General features: G+C 38.6%; 2 protein-coding genes across 3 annotated transcripts in view; one reads left to right on the top strand and one right to left on the bottom strand.

Annotated features, from left to right (window-relative positions):
- Positions 1–7,370, bottom strand: part of kiaa0825 (KIAA0825 ortholog) — a 127,001-nt gene extending 119,631 nt beyond the window's left edge. For both annotated transcript variants that reach the window (XM_053481680.1, XM_053481679.1), the window contains exon 1: positions 7,012–7,370. The gene's annotated coding sequence lies outside the window, so the exon portion shown is untranslated. The remainder of the gene's footprint in view (positions 1–7,011) is intronic.
- Positions 7,371–7,799: 429 nt separating this feature from the next.
- Positions 7,800–22,679, top strand: part of slf1 (SMC5-SMC6 complex localization factor 1) — a 35,741-nt gene continuing 20,861 nt past the window's right edge. The window contains exons 1-15 of the mRNA XM_053481755.1: positions 7,800–8,042; positions 8,232–8,359; positions 9,597–9,675; positions 10,878–11,053; positions 11,174–11,229; positions 11,375–11,525; positions 12,038–12,223; positions 12,837–12,905; positions 13,311–13,457; positions 15,113–15,279; positions 15,632–15,766; positions 16,254–16,398; positions 16,560–16,707; positions 18,493–18,638; positions 20,025–20,137. Of these exons, the coding sequence (XP_053337730.1) occupies positions 8,249–8,359; positions 9,597–9,675; positions 10,878–11,053; positions 11,174–11,229; positions 11,375–11,525; positions 12,038–12,223; positions 12,837–12,905; positions 13,311–13,457; positions 15,113–15,279; positions 15,632–15,766; positions 16,254–16,398; positions 16,560–16,707; positions 18,493–18,638; positions 20,025–20,137 (1,829 nt within the window). The 5' untranslated portion in view covers positions 7,800–8,042; positions 8,232–8,248. The remainder of the gene's footprint in view (positions 8,043–8,231; positions 8,360–9,596; positions 9,676–10,877; positions 11,054–11,173; positions 11,230–11,374; positions 11,526–12,037; positions 12,224–12,836; positions 12,906–13,310; positions 13,458–15,112; positions 15,280–15,631; positions 15,767–16,253; positions 16,399–16,559; positions 16,708–18,492; positions 18,639–20,024; positions 20,138–22,679) is intronic.

A 22,679-nucleotide genomic window follows, 5' to 3' on the forward strand; every position in this document is an offset into this window, starting at 1 on the left:
CATGAGAATTTGCATCCCAAGTCCCGGGTTGACTTGAACGAGATGCATTTATCGAAATAAGTCTGAAAGAAGCGGCCTAATGTGGAATTTGGGTTTCTTATATCAGTGGTGTCGACTGTTTTAGACCAATAGCTGGATTTCTTTTGAACAATTTCAGTATATTAGGGGTGTAACTTCTTCACACCGTACCATCTGATACAGAACATTGAGTTTAGAGTGCGTTGTGCTTCAAGTCTATTTTTAACTAGTACTGGGTGACTCCTCCATTAATGTGGTTAATTCCCCAGTCTGAATTATGTATCGACAGAAACAAAGTGGGAAACTGGACGTGCCATGTTTATGTCTTGTAAGCAGCATGCTAGGCAGCTAACCCGGGTGAGTGATTGTAGGGTTTTAAAATACGATATGAACCCCACCGCCCCCCTATTGTGCTTCCTGACTCCTTATGTGGTAAGACTTTCTATCGTCTGTATCCAAACAAATATACATACAAACAGCTTGTGTCTGCTGGAACACTTTCGTCCAACCAGAAAAATGCAAATCCATTTCCTATCCTCTGTCTGTCTCTGGGTCTCTCTATGACTTACATGTTAATAATAATCTTTGCTGATAATAAACAGAGATCTTTAGACACATCATGAATGTGTGTGAGTGTGTGTGTGTGTTGGGCTCGGCCAGTAAATGCATTGAGGCGCGGGTGACACAACAAGCAATAATTCTTCTTCTATTAATTCACAATTACATCAACAATTCAGACATTCTACTTTAAAACATAACAGAGATTTATAGATTTTCTTTCCGAAAACAGCGAACTGTGTAGTCAGTATTTTAGATTTAACAAATGATTATGTCTGTGTGTTGATTAACCTAAAGCTAATAGCGTACTTGTATACACACTCTCACTCATGTAAAGGTAAGAAGTTTAAATAACTTTGCTTATTTCCGATGATGCATGCAGCCGTGTCTTAAATATCTCTTATTTGAAAGAATTATTGTTTGCACAATTTGCTCCAGACAAACAAATTACCAAATTATCACCTAGGCATAATTTTTTTTATTTTTCAATGTTTTTAAGGAAAGAATGGTATGTGCATACTGTACTGTATATTGCGTATATTTTTGTGCATTGCTTATGTGTTGGCAACTTGTTCATGTTTACGAGCTAAATTCGCAATAAATTTAGAGAAATTTCATGCCTTTTTTTTTTTTTTTTTTTACATACAGAACTGTGACTTTTGTGCACCGTTACACCCCAGCACTATATCATTAGTCCTTGGTCTAAAATCTAGTTAGGGGTTCATTTTGGACCCGGTGGTGTAACGGTTACCACTGTCGCCTTACACCTCCAGGGTCCGGGTTCGATTCCTGTTTCTCTGTGTGCATGGAGGTTGCATGTTCTCCCTGTGCTTAGGGGTTTCCTCTGGGTACTCCGGTTTCCTCCCCTAGTCCAAAGACCTGCATATTATAGGCTAACTACTGTTCCCTAACTGCCCGTATGAGTGTGTGTGCGCTCTGATGTATTGGCACCCTGTCCAGGATGTATCCCGTCTTATGCCTTTCGTCTCCTGGGATAGGCTCCAGGCGTCCCTGTGACCCTCAAAACAATTCAAGATGTCTAAGTAAGTAGCAGACGTTAGAGAACAGCGATTTCTTTTAAAACCTTTGCGTCAGTAATGCGTTTACAGTAAGGGGAGAAAACGTGTGGCCTTCTGTATGAACAGCTGCACTCCTAAGCGCATTCACTTCTGCCACAATGATGTCATTGACGAAACTCCTATCCAGGCATTGAGAGGAAAACCTATTCACTGTAATCACGCCTGCTTACGTACAGTACTCTGAGCGCTGATTAAACATGTCCTCGGCGCCCGCGCGACGACTTGTGATCATACGCGATGATCCGATTCTGCTCTGACGAGACGCAGGTGCCGTAAATCAGTCTCGTCCGACCCGGGGCTGCTGGTTATCAGCTCTTACGGTATACGATGGCTCAAGCCACAGTTCGCAATCTCTCTCAGCCAGGAACGAGTGCGCTTCAATTTCCAGGAGGGGTCGACGCTAATAAACGCGCGTTGAAGACAGCAGAGGATCGACTGACAGCAAGCTGCTCGTGCTCACTTTAAATAAACAATCTATCAGCTCCCCATGCGCGACACGCTCCTCGAAACGCAAAGGGAAGCAAAGCGCAAAGCAAGCGTTTGGAGGCTTGAAGAGGAAGTGTGTGTGTGTGTGGGGGGGGAATAGTATCAAGGGCATCATCACAAGCCAAGTGAGTATAATAGAGAGTGTCAGTGTCAATTTGGCTTTGCTGCCACTGCTTTCCCCTTCATCTGGGCTGATTTTAATAATCCCTGTCAAACTCCAAACAGCCCGCGCTACATCCCCGACACTTCACTCTTTCCTCTACACACAGACAGAAATCTCAACATTAATTTAGCTCGCACAAAGAGAGAGGCTGCCCAGCTGGACAAATATAATTTTCCTCACTTGACAGATTCAGCAGTTAAGCTTGCGCTTTATTATTTTTTCCCGAACTCCATCCCAGCCTCGAGCTCGTCTTCCCCGTGTCTGCTGGGAAGACGGAGCGACTTCAGGATCTCGGAAGGGTTTCATGGCCCAGCGTTAGGAACTACAGAGTAATTACACTGGGACTGAGCGCGTGCCTGCACGTTACAACGGGATGCGCATCACCGCCGCCGTGTGATCCACATGAGAGTTGTGGGAAAAGTGTCAGGTTCAGCTTGTCACCACACAGGGCCTAATTAGGCAGATGCTCCCTCCATCTTCTTTGTCTTGTTAGCTGTTTCCAACTCAGACGTTGTGAATTCCCAGAGTCGCTCAGAGAACTGCCACAGGAGAGCGAGAGAGAGAGAGAGAGAGAGAGAGAGAGAGAGTGAGAGAGAGAACCTGAGCTGGAGCTCTGCATGTGTGTGTGTGTGTCTGTGTGTGTGTGGATGTGAGAGGAGAGACACGGGGCAGACGGATTCTCTCAGCACTTAACGAGAAACTAGCATCCCTCTACCCAAGCTCAAAAAGTGGAGAAGGTGTGAAATATTTAGCAGCTGAGTAAGCGTGCCGGAATTTTAAAAGCCTTGATGACATGTTCGGTTAAAAATGACCAGGCGAAAAGACAAAGTCTTGCCTTTTTTTTTTTTTTTTTAATACAAAATTATACACAAGCGCCTTGCTCAAGGGCCCAACAGGCACAACTTTGTGATCGTGAGATTGGAGCTACCTCTGACCCCTGACCTTAACCACTGACCCTTAAAGATTCAATTTTTTCAAGTCTGTTTTAAATTAAAATTGAGGTGCATATAAGTACATTACTGTAGATCTTAGTCGTTATAAATTTTCTTGTTCTGCACACCTGCAAGTTTGTCATCTGAAAGGCGTGCAGAAAGAAATCGGAGCCAAACTAAACAACTGTCGTTGTGTACAGTAATGCATTCTAAAGTTCAGCTGAGTCTCATATGAAGCTTCTGCAGAACCAGAGAACTTAACCGTTGATATCATTCAAAGTTACAGTGTATTTATTGCACATTAAACTCTTAACTCCAGTTAGCCATATAGCTAGTTCTGGTTAGCCATGCACTAAGTTCCTGGCTGCTTCGCAGTTATTGCTACAGTTATTAGCAATATACACATATGTGTTTCAATTACACAAAAACATGCAACATGTTGTGTTGTAGGAATCTAAAAACAACTTTAAATTGATTGGCATTTACATAATTGATTGCTTGAAATGCACAGGACATCCACTGATAATTGACTAGAAGCAATGATCATCCCGTACACTGTAACTTTATTTAAAAAAAATATCAACAGGATTTAGCTGAGTGTGACTGCAGAAGCTCCATACGATTCTCAGTTAAACTTTGAAATGCATTTTTGCACAGAATGTGGGTTGTGGAATTTGGCTTCGATTACTTACATTGTACTCATCCTCCAGGTGACCAACTTCACGGTGGATGTGCAGGGCAGGAAAATCTAAAATGACCAAGACCTATGATAATGTATTTAATGCACCTCAAATTTGATGCAAGACAGATATGAAAACAAACAAAAAAACAAAAAAAAAAACTATCCCTTTGAAGCAGAAATCTAAAATCTCCGAAAGATTAAGCAGCCATCATACAAGCATTACACAGGCATAGTGTTTTTTTGGGGGGGGTCTGAAAATCTGTGATATCTCAATCCCATTTCTGTTAAGATACTGCTATCTGCCTCTACATGATACAGTATATATTATATGTGTAATACATGTACAGTATATATAATGTGTTTATACTGTATATCCAGTGTTCACATGCGGAATATGTGTTATATCACTGTTGCTGCATTCAACCCAAAGTCATAATTCTTGACAGCAGCAACAACAACAAAAAAGCGCTAACAATTCCTACTTGGGAACTCAGGATGAAGTTCAGCTGGTGAAATCAGATCAACAGGGCTGCTCACATCTGAATTTCCTTCATAAGACATTAAAGTAAAACTTCACTTGAAACTTTACTTGAACTATGGCAGGAAACATTTTAGTCCATATATGGGTCAATGACGTGACGCCCCCTTTTTCTGTCCGGGTTAATTTTCTTTTGCAGAAAAAAATAAAAAATACATAAAAATTTCTCATCTACTTGTTATACCTTCTTTACCTACTAAACCACTCTAACTTCTCCAAATTTTTTAGTTTTTCATCATTTTTCTGCTATCCGAAGTGCCAAAACATCATATGGGGCGACCGTCCGGCCTTGACTTTAGTTAGGACAACTGGTTTAAAAACACTTTAAATCAACTTAAATATACCCCTTTTCCTAGTTGGCATAATTTTAAACATGTTTTACATCCATTGACAAAACTATAAAGCGTTTGCTCATATATTTCTATCATGATATACAAACGAATGTTGTCCGAATTATGTTGATTCTATCCATTTTATCCGGGGCGACCATCAACAAACCACAATTTTGGGACCTTTATTTTAAAAAACATCTCAAGAATGGGATACTGCATCAGCCAGACACAAGTGAAGACCCCCTGGAAACAACTGTATAGTAAATCAGTCTCTCTCATATACTGTAGTAAGAAAAAGCTGTTTTTTAACGGCTGTGATGTCGTGGTCACTTTTGGTCATCATGTGGGGCGACCACCCCAAAACTGTGAATTTTTTTTTTTTTTTCCACAAATCTATATTTTGATGATAAATTTGATAGTGCTTTGTCACTAGAAGAAGCTAGTTTGGTTTCTGAGGCTAACTGTTAGCCTGTTATACTTGAGTAAACTTGAAAACATCATATGGGGCGACAGAGTATCATGTGGGGCGACCACTGCTGAGTGTTTTAAATGATAGATATATGTCCTATATTTGTAGTTTTCATATTCTATACAACAATTATATACATAGAGTTAATTGTTTAAGTATAATTATTTGTATATTTTATCTTTTTTTTCTAAATTCAGCCATTTTCCAACCCTTTTATAGGGATAAACATTTATTTTAACTGGATAATGAAGGAGACTCTGATATTATAGAACAAACTTGTGAAATAATGGTTTTCATAAAATGAAAGGGCACTAAAGTTTATCTTTCTTCATCAGTTTATCTACTTACTGATATGAGTTCAACTAGTCTTAATGATACATAAAAATGTGAATTCTGAGATATATTATGGTCGCCCCAGATGACTTTTTTAAGGCTATGTTTTATTACCTTAAGTGTAAAAACATTAAAATGACAATTTTTTTACTTTTCTTTATAAAGGCATGTGTACACTACATTCCAAATGTTTAGAAAATGGCCAAACATATTTATATTTTTGGTATTTTAAAATTGGCCTATTAAAAAGTCTTATCCGTCAATGACCCACATACATTATACAATACTGTGTAAACATCTTAAGATACCATATTATCTGCAGTACAAGTGTTGTTATATAAGTTCATCATGTCTGCATTAATGTGTACAAAACCATTCACTATTTTTAAACATACAGTACCTTAAAGAGTAATAAATAAATAAATAACATTACAGAAAAGAAAGTAATATACTGTACAACCAACCAACCAAACAAACAACTAATGTAGGCTCTGGGTTTGGCATGGAAATAGAAAGAAGTAAATGTGACAAAGTTTTCAGAAGAACTCATGTATTTTCGCTAACCTGCTTCTAAAAATATCCAGCTGTATTACTCATTAAACGACACAAGCCTGTATCTAACACTACTGATTATTTTTAAGCAAAGAGTTTTCACACAGCTTAGTGGTTAGCACCGTGGTCTTGCACCTCCAGGGTGCGGGTTCGAATCCCCGCCTTAGGGTCTTTGTGTGTGAATTTTGCATGTTCTCCCCGTGCTTGGTGGGTTTCCTCTGGGTGATACGGCTTCCTCCCACAATGCAAAGACATGCAAATTAGACTAATTGGCGTTCCCAAATTGCCCGTGGCGTGTGAATGAGCGCATGAGTGTGTGTATGTGTGTGTGTCCTGAAATGAATTGGCACCCCCGCCTCATGCCCTAAGTCTCCTGTGATAGGCTCCAGGTCCCTGGTAAATATTGACTGTGTTCGTTTTATTACTCTTTAGTGCTCTTTATAGAAGTTTACTTTATGTAGGAATGTCTTTAAAGGCATCTTTGCTTATGGCATTTTTTCATTTTCCAAAACTTTTTGCACAGTAATGTACAAAGAACTGAGCGTGCTGGAGAATATGAGTTCTTTTGCTAACTTTGTCTTACTTGCTCCTTTTCTTATTTCATGCAAAACCCCGGAGCCTACATTATTATTATTATTGTTGTTGTTGTTGTTGTTGTTGTTTTTCCATCTAAAACTTGGTCTGGGATGTGTTAAACAAACAATAAACAGACATGTGTCAAATGGCCGGAGCTTAAGGCCTATGCATACAGTATCATCAAAGCGTTTTAAAAATGATGCATGTAAACAATTTATTTATTTATTTTTTATCTGTAGTGTCTTGACTTTTAACCTTAAGACATCTCAAACATTTGTACTATAAAGGCCTACCTTATGGACCAGTTAATCCAGGAGGAGGTTTATAATCCTTATCCTTGGCTTTATTTTCATTGTAGATTGGGAATATGTCCAAGCTACTGGATCAGAATGCTTGTGCTGTACTGGTCATACTGGGATGCATCTTGTCTGAATAACTGGTTCCAGTGGACTGACTCACTGCTTAGTTACTGGGAAACGCAAGGTTTGGAAAAATAAAAACATTACACGGCTTCACCATGCTAGGTTATCATGCACAACACGCAGACCGACTTCAATTTGTACCGGTAACTAAGGAAAGTCTCTAATATTGCAAAATAACTCGATACACAACAAATCCTGACACAAACCCTGTCCCTCTGCGGCGCGTCCTGTTTATAAACAGCCTGACAACAACTCGTTCAAAGCGTCTCTGACAACCAGCAGGAAGTAACTAAAACTCCGTTCCAAATTACCCCTTCTACAACTCCTAGTGCACTATACAGTCAGTGTTTTATAGTGTTATAAAGGGGGCAAGTGTAGGCTCCTGGACGCGGTTTGACATTAAACCTAAATTATACTTCCGCCTTGTGGAAGAGTCCAAATCACACAGAATATAGGGGGAGCCGTGTGTCCAGTAATACAGTGTTTCTAAAATGTGCTCGACGTGGGGTTTTTAACCTTTGTAGAATGTTTGTTTTTATATTCTTTAGTTGTATTTTTATGATAATAACGGGTTTAAATAAGATTTTGTATGTATATTTGTGAGTGTAATATGGCGTCTCTACCTCCTGACCGGGCAACACGGCGGTCTGTGTCGCGGGTGTTTTCATATGGATGCAAACACTTCTTTGGGTTTAGTGTTATTAGATGTTTAGTATGTTTTTTTTTTTTTTACTTTTGTAGACACTAATGTAAATACCAAAACAATTGATTGTAGGAAATAAACCTTGTAAGTATAAAGTGTAGAGTGTAAATGGACGAGCTGCTGTGGTTGTGGTTTTGGCGCGGTGAGTGACTCTGGCACTGGGCTCTGCAGCCTGGGAGTTACAGCTTCATCCTCTCAGGTGGGTTGGATTGTTTTCTCCAGAAAAAGAAAACCAGATCATTACAGTGACAGCGCACAGAACTTAATTTCTTTAAAAAAAAAATTTTAAAGATTTTTTTTGTGGTTTGCATGACCTACTTTCACTTTATTGTTTAACTTTCTTTTTCTCAGAAGTAAAAGCTATTAATGAATGTTTGTTGTTTGTCAGGTTCAGTGTGGGTTAGGATGCTGGGAAATAAGTTTGTGTTTCAGATGTCAGGCCTGAGGGATCTTCAGCAGAAAGCAGAGCTGATCCAGGGCATCAGACAGCTCCAGGGTCAATACATAGGAGGATCTGTGGGTGTTTACACACACACACACACACACACACACAGTGGTTAGTGCGCAGTGGTTATCACTGTCAGGTCCGGGTTTGATTCCTGCCTCAGGGTCTGTGCGCATGGAGTTTGCATGTTCTCCTTGTGCTTAGTGGGTTTCCATTCACAGTCCTAAGACATGCAGATTAGGCGTTCCCCAATTGGGTGTACACCGCCTAATATGTGTGAGTAATTGCGCGTGTATGTACACGCATGTAAAAAGTCCAGAAACCATCTAGTGACAATCACTATTTTACTGTACGTAAGTCCACTATTGCATAAATATCCTCATAAGCAAGGCTGACGTTTGCCCAAAGCTGACAACCCCCCCCACACACACTTTAGGTATAGACGACAATGAGTATGTGGGTCAACAGGTTTATTAAATTGAGATCATAATATCGAAGTGTTCCACACCTCTTATAGCAGGCGAAGCAAGCGTCTGTAGAGTGTAGAGTGCATCAGAGATGTGGAAAAGTTTTCTAATAGCAGCAGGGAAATTTCTCAATCCACAAAGTTCACCATCTCTCTTAACACTCCTGTGATCTATGAAAAATGCTTGATAAATTATCCAAATAAAACTCACCAAGCATGCAAACTCCATCCACACAGAAGCCAGACCCTGGAGGCTCAACGCGACAGTGCTAACCACTAAGTCATCATGTCGCCGCATCCGCATATCAGTCATGTACACAACTCCTCAGAAAATGCAGCTATCACTCTGGAGAATGAAATGAACATGAACAAATCCTCCCTTCTTTAAATAATAAAAAAAAGTATCTTATTTGTTATCTTAAATCAGACGTGCTTATACTCTGGCATTAAACAGCAATGGCTTTGGCAGGCTGGAGCACCAGCTCAATCAGGGACTCGGGTAGTGGAGACAGCAGGATTCAAAAACATATCTAGAGCTTTAGAGATTCACTAGTCTGAAAGAATTAATACTTAAAAGCAGTACAAGAAAATGCCTGTGGTTTGGATATGCCATGGATCATCCATTAACGCTTAGTCTTAGCTAAATAGGTGCGTCATGAGAGAGTTATCCTAATATCATTTTTTTTACCTTCTTCTTCAGCCCAATCCTGAGCCATAAAGCACAGGCTTGTGAACACACTATAGGCATCGTTTTATGTTGAGCAACGTTTATGCATGATAAGCTGCTTTTAAGTTTAATTTATTTATTTATACTTTCTAAAGTAAAGTCCTTTATACTGCAGATTTACAACGAGGCAATGACTCATCTCATCATCACTAAGCCTTCAGCGAGTGAGAAGTTCCTTGCAGCTTGTGCTGGAGGTAAGTAATGAGGGGTATGGTGATTATATTCTTATTACAGTAATAAAGGTTTAAGAAAAATCTTGTCATTCATTTTATGGGAAAATATTACAGAATGAATGTAATTGAGCAATGTTTCTAGGGCAGTGGTATATCAGTGGATTTAATGGCCGGAGTTACTGATCGGAAGGCTGGTGGGTCAAACCCCAGTCTCACCAGGTTGCCAGTGTTGGGCCCTTGAGCAAGGCCCTAACGGTAATCTGCTCCAAGGGTGCCATATCACAGCAGACCCTGTGGTCCGGTGCATCTGACAATTTCGTGTAATTGTGCTTACTATGAACAGGAATTTCTATAACTATTTCCATACTGAGAAAATCACTGCTACTACAGTTTACCTCAGAATCTGCTCAAATCAAAGGGCAGTTGTTTTTATTCTGCCATTCAATGTTTAAATGGGAAATAAAAGAGTGACAAGCATATGTTTGTAGAATAGTCTCTAAAAATGCATAATAATAAAAAGAGTTTGTGGTTATGTGTTATTAACATAATCGACATAAATGTGCTTGATTCCACATGGGTGCGGTAAGTATAAATGAAATAGCTTAATAGTTGGAAATAGCTTTTATAGTACCGTATTCTACAGTAGTGGTGTTGGAAAGTAAGGAATAAAACAGGCCAGTTTGTTACTGGAAAATGATCAAAGACTGGGTGGAGCCCTGGCATGATAATACTTTTGCCAACACACACATCCTGGAATATTTTACATATCCATTTGCAAACCGTGAAAAAAATGACCTGCTCATTGTTAATTGTTAATTTAACCCTGTGTAGTATATGTTTAATCTGTCTCTTTCCTGAAATATGATATGCCCTTAGTATTGAAGACTTTCCATTGTTTTATGGAAAATCAGCACCGTAGCTCTGATACTGGAGATTCCTTCTAGTAATGCCACATAAACATTTCACCAGTTCAAGTGTTAAACAGATTTTTTTTTATTTAATTTTTTCTGTAATCTGTAGACATAGATGTGTATGATGTTACTGTAAAGCCCGGAGCAAATGCATTAATATAATGTAAATTTAAACACGTTCTGGCATAATTCATTTGAAGTTTAACCTTAACAGGTTTTTAATTTAAGGTTTAAAATGCTGAAGTCTTTCTTGAATCCTTCTTCTCCATCGAGAAACGCTGTGGAGTAACCTGTTTATGCTGTTTGTTTTAGGGAAATGGATTGTGACTCCCCAGTTTGTTCTGGACAGTGTAAAACACTTGGCATGGCTACCTGAAGCCTCCTATGAGTTAAACCTCACTGCTAACACCAAGACCCATGCGACTGCAAACCCTCTTCAGAAATGGAGGGAGAAAGTTGCCCGAGGCATCAAGTCTGGAGCTTTTCAGGTCAGCGTTGTAGTGTTGCATAATTTACCAACCAGACGAGAAGCAATTCAAGTACAATTATTTTAAAGTAACGTCCTAAAATGTCACATCTTTACCCCCCCCCCTCCTCCCCACTAATAGGATTGGGTTGTTTATCTTGAGATTGAGGACCATGTTAGGAGAGCCATGTTTGAAAGGTGAGGACCTGAAATAACAGGAGAAAAAAAAATCCTCTCAGGAAATGTGTTTGTTTAATGTTAAAATGGTATTAGAATGATTTTAGCTGTTGCACAATGTATAATGTATATATACAATCAGAAGTTGTTGATTTTTTGTTTGTAGAATTCTGAAAGCAGGAAAGGCTGTGCTCTGCCCTGACGAATCGGCCTCTCCACCCATTACACACGTGTTAACCAAAGGCGCATCCAAAACCTCTCGGGAACTTTCAGCAAATTATTTCAACATCAGCTACATTGCTGAACATCTCTTTGGGGTAAATTCTACTTTACACATTAGTTACTTCATTACTGTAACTACCCCACCACTAAGCGTCAAGCTCTCAAATCTGATTGGTCAGAAGATGCTCAGAAGCTCTGACTGAACTCATTCAGATCACAGGTTTATAATGATGTGCTAACTTCATTCTCCAGACAACATTTCACACTGTTTTACATAACTGTAAATGGATAAAGGGTGCAGTTTGTCATTTATTAGTAAATAAAAAGGCTAATGGTTGGTCTGTAAAATACAAAAGCAGTAATCAATGATGCAATGTCGGGAAGAAGAATACTTTTACCACCTTGACTTTTCCAATTATTTGATGTTTAATTCCGCTTGTAGATTTTTGCAGTTAATACATAAAGCTGTGTAGACATATTTGAATGGCATGTCTAGACAGTTTGTTCATGCATAAATGTAATATCAGTCAGTTTAATCGGTGATGCTTTAGATCCAAATGTGATGGCCTGACTTTAAGCTCTGTGTTCTTGTTCTGTTCTGTTACAGGCAGTGTGCGCAGAGTTGGACTCGTCCATTAATTTGAACAAACGAAGCCAGCAGACGAGTTGTGTTCAACCAGAGGTCATGGAGTGCAGTTCTATAATAGTGCAGGATGAACCAATGGATGTAACAGATTATTCCCCTCTTTTAAAGCTAGAGGAAACACTTAAAGACTACATCACCAGAATGGAGGTGAACACTGATCCAGACATCCGTTTAAGTAGTTTTAGAATAATTACGAGGGGTGCTCAAGGCAAAGCGGGACTTGCGATGGAATGGGAGCACATTGCCTGTAAAATATCCGAATGATGCAAACGTTTCAAAGAAGGCCGTATATCCATAAATGACGATCCAGACTGAGGCGAGTTCAACACCTGATCCTTAAAAAAAATCAATGTTCTCGAGTTGCAGAAGAGAAGTATCTGTACTGTACACATTACATTAATGAACATCACTTTCACATAACTGGAACTCGGTTGGAAAGTAATGTTACATCCCCAGTACAGTCCTGACCTCGCTCCAAAGTAATTTCCACACATTTGCCGGCGTTTCAGAAGTGAAGCAGGCAGTTCGTCACGATTCTGGGATGAGTGCATTAGTGTAGCAGGGGATTATATAGAGAAATAAAGGGAGTTTTCACTCTCATAATTGTGTTCTGTTATCCTGCACAATCAAAAGTCCTGGTTTGATATGAACTCCCCTCACAATTATATTTAACCTTTTTTTTTTTTTTTTTTTTTTTTTTTTAATAAAAGCACATAAGGTAATTATAATTCTGCCATTAATCCATGACCTCTTGTTACAGGCGCAGAAACGAAACCTGCTGAAAGTCCCTGGGTTTTATAGCTACTACACCCCCGTCTTTCCAACACAGGTGAATAAATTCCCTGGAATCATATTAACATCTGCACGTCTCGCTGTGAGGCAGAATGAACATTTGGCTCATCAGGAGACTCGGGTCATTCAATTTCCGTAGTGTCACTGCTGGCACTATTAGTCACTTCCTTTTTGTGAAGGATACATTATATCCAGGTCACCTGATTTTAAACAAGGTGCCTTGATTGTTGGCTTTGTGATTGGCATGTCCATTAAAGAAACACCAGTGTCCTTATTCTTGGCTTCCTGGTCAGTGAGAGCTTTACTGCACTGCTTTAACCTGTGTGACTGACATAGCCGTGCTGACCCTGCTGTTCTCCGTCCCCTCTCATTTCCTGCCTGTCTCTCCTCTCTCTCTCTCTCTCTCTCTCTCCCCCTCTCTCTCTATTGTTGTTCTGCACAGGCCACAGTGGTGGATTTCAGTAATGTTCGGAGCCTGGTCGAGTGCGGGCTCTACCCCCAGGCTCTTGAAGAGTTGCAGGGTTGTCTGCACGCTGGTGTACTTCCCCCAGCCTCACTGCTTCAGGACTGCATGCATCATGCACTCCATGTATGTACACACGCCCACTCCACACCCAGAATATAACAAAGAGTAAAATAAAGTTTCTCGAGTGATAATACACAATATGCTGGCTACCAATGGAAATCTTTAAGTAACAAAAAACAAATCTCTAAACATCTTAAAAGGGACTTTTTTGGCCGAGGTTTGAACTGTCTAATTAGGTTTTGACTCTATTGTGACCTCATATAAGAAGATGCCCTCCCCTGAATTGTTGTTCATTTCTGCTGTTCTCTATTTGGGCATGGCTAAGCAGTAGCTTATTTACATAGACACTAAATCAGCATGTTTGGATGAGGAGTGAAATGAAGCAGGTGTGAGGGGATAATAGAAAGCCTTCAGATGGCTTCCAGGTATTTCAGCTGGAGCATTTTGCTTTAGGAGACCTGATTTAAATATGAGGCCTTTAAGACATAGGTTTCTCTTTCACCTGCATAATATTTGCATAGGCAAAAAAGTCCACATTCGAATGTTTCAAGTTGCATATTAAACTCTTCGTCCTGTCCAGCACCTTGAAAAAGAACATATTAATCTTTAAAGAAATATCTGTCATTTACGCATACTATTTTCCACATATCATAAGTAAATATGTCTATTTTCTAGTTTATTGAACTAGATCACCATTTCTAACAGACATTTGCTTTGTTGGGATTTATCATAGGATCTGTTTTAATCTGTTGTCATGTTTCGTCAGTAGTGGGGTTGGCTATGCTCTGAAAGCAACTTTATGCTCTAAAAGCAACTTTCTAAAAGCTTTACTCGTACTAAAGTTTACTGCTGTGCATCTTTTAAATGAGAGTCCTCTAATCACAGCTGATTTCAACAATTATACAACCAGCACAGTGGGGGAGAAAATATATGATGCAGAATGTTGTCACTGCACAGCAAGAGTTACTTATCACTGATGCAGCAATAAATAAATTGACCGTCGACTACAAAGTCAACTGGATCGTCATTTGTCAAACGTCTGGTAACAGTATGTCTGTGCTGAGGTTAGCCCGGACAGTTTGTGGTTCCGCAGCATATCTGGAGATTTATTTGCATGCTTTTTAAATTCAGTCGACTTATTGCTGTTAACACTATAAATGTACCTGCATTCCAGACCACTTCTAAATGTGGGTTGTGTGATTGAATTTGACTCTGGTAATACCCTCATTTAGCACTATCCACTTGCGATCCAGTCACCCAGGACGGATGTTAATTCCAGGTCTAAATAGGTCCTTACTGAGTTTTAACTGGCGCTCTATTAGTGAAATATGTACGTGCTATGACATCGCATATATATATGCTTAGCATGTAGTGAATAAGAAATGTTAAATGTGGCTAAATATTCATAGAATTATTTATTCTTATTTAGTATCCTTTTATCTTTGTCAGTATCCTCATAGACATATTAATAAAATATTGACTCTTCGCTATTAAGAAGTAGTAGTAACTTCTCTTCTCTTTATAGAAGTGTAAGCTTGTAGGTAATTAATAATCCATCCGTAATATTTAAATCATCATGTTGGTCAGTAACTGCGTCAGTCAGCTTTGACTCGAATAAAGTTTTTTTCTCCATGTATGTAAGGTGTTCCTAGTTTTATATAACGCTCAGTTCAGTAGCTGTAAAATCTCACATACTGTACGAACATGTTCTCCTGCAGGGTGAAGCAGAGCCGTACTTTCTCAGTATGTTCTGCATTGTTCTGAACGACATCCTGCGTAATAACCCTACATGGAACTTTCCAGCAAGCGCCAAGTACTTCTTGCAGATTCTGCAGTGTCCAGAATGTAAGACAGGACTGTGGCCGTTTCTACAGACGTCTCTAAGGTACGAAAAAAAAAAATAATAATAATTTAAAAAAAATTAACGCAAAACACATTTTCATTATCGTCAGCGTGGATTTTTGGTTAACTGTGGGTCTGCACATTTTAATTATATTTTAATGGTTATTGACTCTGGTGCATTGAAAAGTAGTGCTCGTTTGATGAGATTTAATTGCGTTACCGTCTATTTAATTGCATATACAGCGCGTATGATTAGTTATTTCTTTATTTTATGTTTATTAATTTGAATAGTGGTGATTAGTTTGGACCTTATCCTAACAGAAAGGTAGCTAAATAAATCTCAGAAGTTTTTTTTTTTTTTTTTTTACATGTTTTTTTTTTTTTTTTTTTTTAAGGTTCTGCTTGGAGAGCACAAAGACCTGTCACCGACTGCCTAACCCCGCCTCAACAGAGCTGCTCCATTTCCATGGCAACTTCCAAGCTTTCATTCTCAGGTTGTTTCGGTTGGAGCTTCACGCCATCGCCTCAACGTAAGACGCTAAAACATATCAGTCACTCTAAGGCATATTGAATCGGCCAGATGATTGTTATAAAAAAGCAGTTTGTAATTTTTTACCACATGGCATTTTGGAGACGCCGTTATCCAGAAAAAGAGTGCAAAAGTATAGATGGATAGATCCTTACACTGGTTACTAGATAACAAACTAAGAACCATTAGTGGGCCCATTGCACCAGCTTGTATGGTCAGTAATGACACTAGTGTTTTACACACACGTTTAGCTTGACCCTGTGAAAAGTATCCTAGTTACAATTAGTATTCCTGATATCAGAGAACAAGAAAGGGTTTGGGAAATCAGAAAGTGGATTTTGAAACTTTTATGCTGTTACATATACAGTAAATATATTTTAGGAAATAGATTAGTTAAGTTTAAAATAAACCATATGAGCACAGATGTTATGCAGAATGCAAAATGTTGCTGTCACTGAGTTTCTGAGTCGGAGTTGTGCCGTGTGTAGTAGGCGGACGCCAGGCTCACGGGCCTCGGTGCTCTACAGCGTGTTCTGGGGCGTGTGGGAGAAGATGACACTGAAGTCCAAACCCCTGAAGCAGCTGGCGGAGTTGCTGGTGGAAACCACACTCTGGGCTGTTCCCTCATCTCAGGTATTAAATCATGCTCATTATTATCATCTCACGCTCATGATTGCTGTTTGTGAATATACAGTATGCCAACATCTCTTCTGCTGTTTGCACACATTTTTATGATCTGAGTGAATTTTTTCGAGCTGTCCTTGATTAGCCTGTGTGCTGTGTTGTTGTGTTAGCAATGGAGGCTGCAAGTGTTGTCCACGCTGCAGGAGATTCTGTCTGTAGTGGTGGAGTACTGGGCTCAGGAGCACTCTCAGCTCAACAGCCGGATGGTAGAGAAAGGCTTTCAGGATCTCGCAGAATGCATGGCTATCCTGTGCCAAGGTAACACACATTTTTTTAACTGCAGGTCCAGGAAAGCATTTAAGATAATTTTTAAATTGGTTTAATGCGTTCACATACATGTAAAAGTGCGCTTCGATGCTTTTACTTTTATAGGCCATGAGTCACTTGAGTGGCAATGTCTTTTATTATAATTAAAATAAATACAATTTACAAATAAAGCTAAATAAAACTTAACATCTATAATCTTTAATAAAAGATTAACAGTGTGCCATAGAATCTGATACACATATTAAGAGAAAATCACTATGTACTGTAAGGAGTAGACCCTAAAAGACAGGGCACGATGGTGAGTCAAAAGTGATCCGCACTCCGGTTATATTAAAACCACACTGTCTTATCAGCGCTTTCCGTTCCACATTACCGTCTCCCCAGTCACTCCTGTGCAGGTGTAAACATGTTGCATCAGTTCGTTTGTAACTGCTGTGCGAGGGAAAATGTGTGCCCGTCTTTTTGTGATTTGCACAAGCATTTGGATATCTGCAAACATTTTGGACCATTACCCTAATGAAGGTGAAAGTTCCTTGAAGAGAATCATTACTGGTGACGAGCTATTGATTCATCACTACGAGCCTAAGGGTAAACGGCAGAGTATGGAACGGAAATACTGACAAATAAGTACAAAAGTCAAACATCAGCTGGAAAATTGATTCTTACAGTTTTTTTGGTATCCTCAAGGCCCAGTACTGGAGCATGATCAGGAAAAAGGTTCAACAGTTAACAGTGCTCGTTACAGTGAGATGCTGGTTTAAGTGCTGAAGCCTAAACTTTGGATTAAAAGCTATCCAAGGACGTTGGAATCTCGCATGACGATAAACGTCCGCACGCTTCTTCCCACACTGTCGACACTCTGTAAAAACTTCTTCTGAAGTGTTAAAGCATCCTCCCTATAGTCCTGATCTTGCTCCATCAGGGACCAAGTGTAAAAAAAATTGTTAGCAAAGTAATTTTAAAATAGCTGTGTAAAACGTTTACAGTCAAAAAAAAAATAAAAATTCACAGCTATAGTTTTGATCATTATTGAGCCATGGCAGTAGAAACAGCAATGTTATTCCATATAGTCTGTAAGCAAGTTATAGAAATAAAGAAAAAAATTACAGCAGCAAGCTAAATTATTATTTTCAGGGGATTCAAATCACTTGTCATATGTGTCACTAAACGAAGAAACAGTGTAAAATGTTGTCATCACATATTGTAAGTTTCTTAAACGTATTACCTCTAAGTTCATTACTGGCTTTCCTGTTAGCCAAGGTCAGCTAGCTTTGTTGGCTTCTTCTGCACGTTTCCACTTTCGCTACTTATCGCTGCGGATTTCCAAATCGTGATGAGTCGTGATTAGTCACGTGGTAAAATTACTCCAGTGTATTGTGGTGACTTGTAGCGAATCGTATCCTGACTGCATCAGAGCTGAGGCTTTGTATGACCCAGGGTTCTGCCGTATGTCCACCGTATGTTTTTATAAGCCTAACTGCGGGCGTTCGTGGACCTCCATATTTAATCTTCTGCAGCTGTAGCAGGGCTGTGTCATGTGATGGGAAGGGGTTTTAAGCACCAGAATACTAAAGCAGGCTTTGTTTTTTTTTTTTAAACTTCATTTTTATGTAATGCTTATAAAGGCAGTGAGAACCTGTTTATAGTCAGACTTACCCAAGTATTGATTTGAATGTCAACAAATTTGTTTTTGAGTTTTTTTCTGTGTTTTTCAGAATGTAGTATTATTAACAGCTACTTTCTTTTTTTTTTTCCTCACCTCCAATCCTGTCTTAGACCTGCAGCCAGACACCCTGAGGGTGCTGGTTCCTGCCCTCCCATCTCACCGGCTCAGGATGCTCACTGCTGATGCAATCTACAGAAACATCTGCACTCGGAACGGCCTGGTCGTCGGGTCAGAGCCGCTCTCCCTTCACAAGATTGTAAGACTATGCTAAGATATTTAGGTCTTGCTCTTCCAGTTTTTCATCTATATTCTATTTTTTCCACATAGTAACACATCCAACAGACTTCCCTGTGCTGATTTAAAAAAAAAAGGAAATAAAAAAAAGTGAAAACTTACACAAACTTTAAATCTAATATTACTCCGTACTGACTACTGATGGCTCAAAATATTCTCATACAACAGCAATTTATAAACACTAAAAGCTCTTTAATTTTTGGATTAAATTTTTCAAACCAGTAAAGATTTTATTCCTTTTTATTTTGCTTGTTGTGACTTTTCATCTCTATAAGAAATAAGTTTGATACGCTATTATAAGTACCTGTTGTTAACAAGAAAACAGTTCGTAGAAATAGTTAAAATGTTAAAACTAAAAATAGGCTGATCAGCTCCAATGTAATCAGTGATATTTTTATTTTAGGTTGAAGCCCACATACATGTCTGCCCGTCTTGCTGTACAGCACAACTCGCTGTCTAACAAAGAATTAATACAAAGAAATGAATACATAGAAATCTATTTTATAAGGTTGAGTATCTTGCGCCTATTTTTCACTAAGTTGGACTTCTTTTGTCGTCAGCCAAATACCCTCCCTCCAGATAGGAAATCGAAAAATTTGATTGGATGAAGATTACGTTTTGTCTTAAAATGACTCCAGCGTATTTCACTTTTTTACAATTCACTTATAGTATGAAAATATAAACAAATCCTAGTAAAATATTCAGTTTAGCTTTTAACATTATTCAGCTTACAAATATCTGTTGGTGCAGGTGTTTTGTTTACATTGAGCAAGTAGGTTATTAGTAGTTTATTTTAAAGTAGATGATTAAATCTGGCACATGACTGTTTATAACATCGCTTTTACTTATCATATTGATTTCACTTATGGTGCAGGTTGAACTTCAGGCAGATATCAAAGTATTGTAAAGGTTTTATTACATTCTGTATATACAGTTTGGGTGATAAAATATTTTTTTTCAACTTTTATTTATGATAACTAATCATAGATAGTTATCATAGATAAAAACTAATAGATAAACTAATATGCATTTTATTCTGTTTTAAGTGGCATGTCTGGCCTGAAAGTCCCTGTGTATGTATAAATGTAATTTATGGAACCAGTAATGTATTAGATTACATGCGATCCTGTGATTTGTAAGCAACTTCTTTTATAGCAAATTAATCAACATCTTTTAACCAACCAGAATCGAGAGTTCAACAATGATTTGATCAAATCTGTATTATGATAAAGAATATAATAAGAATAAGGCTCGTTCAGACTGCTGAAGCTCAGCGTAATTTAAGGATATCTCCAGAGATGTGGAGGAAGTGTGAGGGGATATTAAAGTAGAGTGCTTGGGTTTGCAGGTCGTCTCCTACCTGAAGGCCCTGGGGCAGTTGTGTGGGTGCGAACCGAGGCATTCCTCCAAGCACCAGTTTGAGAAAACCATCGCACTAACCTCAGACAGTCAGAGTTCAGGGTGAGTGACACATGCACGCAAGCATGCCCACACACACACATATTTAAAGATCAATGAGAAGAAAGTTTTTTTACCTTTAAAAATCGTTACATTATCAGCACAACTTTGCCGGTAATGGTCAGTGTTTACATCATTTGAACATTGAAGTTGTAACCAAATTTCACACTCATTTACATTTGCCATGAAAGCCGTTTCAAACAGGGTGTGTACGTGGTGGAATTTACATCTACATACCATTCTTCTGTGTATTCTTAATGTGTATCTGTGTGCAAATATGAGTCACTGCTTCGCTAAGTAGAGCTGTACGATTTAACCAGTTATGCAGTTTAAGCAGCATTTTTTTAATTAATTAACTTGTTGGAGCAGTTTTCGAATCAGAATTGATTCTTTTTTTTTCTTTTCCATTATTACTATTATTCAGGTAAACTTGCAAATCTACATGGACTAAAATTTCTTAAAAAATACCACTGCAGAAAATAAAAACTGCTTCCATCTTCCCCTGATACTTTTATTTTGTGAGACTATGGGAGCTTCTTCTTTTCAGTTTATAGGCGATTGGAGAAATATCACCACCTACTTTACTGGAGATTTTATTTTAGCTTTTGCATGGTACTGTATGTGACTTTAGTTCAACAGCATTAAGGTGTTTATTATTATTTTTTACTGCTTTCAAACCTGTAAGAAATATGGCTGTGGCTGCTTGACAGTAACCTTACTGATACTGAATCGAATCGAGAGTCTACTCATGATTCACAGCTCTATTCAAAACGTGTCATCTTTTCTGCTAATGTGTTCCCTCCTGTTCAAAGAGAAAGGTATAAGTTCTTAGCAAGTGTAACTAGATGTTATTCCAATCAGTAGCTGTATCAATTCTCCTGGAAGTACTCTTTTTATTCCATGGTAAAAAACGAGAGCGAAGCCGGCTACACGACGCCTAGGGATAGACTGTGCTGGTTCAGAAAATCTCCTAAGAAAATGTTTAAAGACCCTAATCAGATTTCCACCAGGTTGAAAAATGAATCATTTCTCTTTTCTAACGAAAACGTTAAAAAAAAATATTAGGAGGGGAAAGTTCTAAACTTCTGGTGTTAAGTATATACCCTTCTACTTACTTATTTATTTATTTTTAAAATCATCCATCATTAAATTCTTAAATTCATTAAATCCAGACCAATGTTATGTCTAAACCATATATATTGGTTTTAGCAGGATGTGTAGCAGCTCAAATTATGTTTTATTAGTATTAATATAATAGTTCAGTGGAAACTTCAGTACGCCAATGGAAACGCTAGTGAAACAGTTATTCTTGGAATATTTAATTTGGATCGTTTTTCAAAAATAATCTTCAAACCTCTGCTCCTTCGCTTCTAGATTTGATGGCTGCCACGGAAGTCATTTGAGTTGGCATAAAAGAGGAACATTGTGAAGAGTTTTATTAAATGATGCCTCTAAAAATAATTTTACCATCCAAAATGAAATTCATCTACCGTATACACAGGGCCTGACTCGGAGCGCAAGCGGCATTCATGGCATCTGTTAGCTAAATACAGTCTTTACTTTGTGAGATACTGTCCTCAGAAATGCCAGCGTGGTGCTCCCTGTGTCTATCATCAAATAATATTACCCTTAATTATGTTCAGATAAGTTGCACCCTGCATTGTTCCTCAGTCCTTTCAGTCTTCTCTGAAGCATTATTACGGTATAATCCTAATGATAAAACCTATCATAGGCTCTATTAGCACAGCTCACGTACATCTCAGGCCCAGTGAAGGCAGATCATGTAGGAGTGTGTGTGTGTGTGTGCGCGCGTGGGTGAGGTGGCTGTAATGGAGCCATTGTCCCTCATCATGGGATATTAGTCAGGGTTAAGATGGCTAATGGAGAGAGATGGGCTCCTCACGTTCTGATCAGGGCTCGGCTTGTGAATAAGAATCACGCTGTTATATGTGAACAAAACACAGATAGGGCCAATAAACTAGTATTTTTGGTGCAGTGTGATGGAGGAGAACTAGCTAATGGGTGGAAATTGGCAACTAAATTGCAAGAAAATGTGGTTAAAAAAAGGGATATCCTTCTGGGTGGTTATTCTGGCACTCTAGCAGGAAATGTTTGTCTTGCAGAACTGAGAGTGCACTTTTTTCCTTAAAAAAAAAAAAAAAAAAAAAATATATATATATATATATATATATATATATATATAAATAAAGAAACTCGCTGGCCATTTTATTAGGTATACCTTACTAGAACTGTGTTAGACCCCATTTTGGCATTCTTTGTGGCATAGATTTAACAAGGTGGAGAAAACATTTCTTAGACATGTTGGTTTACATTAACATAAAAGCATCAGTGATCTTAATTGCCATGCAGATGAAACTTGGTAAATTTGGATTTCACACGAAAAGACATTAACCTGAAAAAGTGTATTATTCTGAAATGATACATTGTTAAGATATTGCACCATGAAGGTATTTGGCATGGTTACGGACCCTACATAATTTTTTTGTGTTTTAGACTTTTTCCAAAAACCAATTTAAGCAACACT

Source organism: Clarias gariepinus, chromosome 21, assembly GCF_024256425.1.
Source record: "Clarias gariepinus isolate MV-2021 ecotype Netherlands chromosome 21, CGAR_prim_01v2, whole genome shotgun sequence".
NCBI classification, from domain to species: domain Eukaryota; kingdom Metazoa; phylum Chordata; class Actinopteri; order Siluriformes; family Clariidae; genus Clarias; species Clarias gariepinus.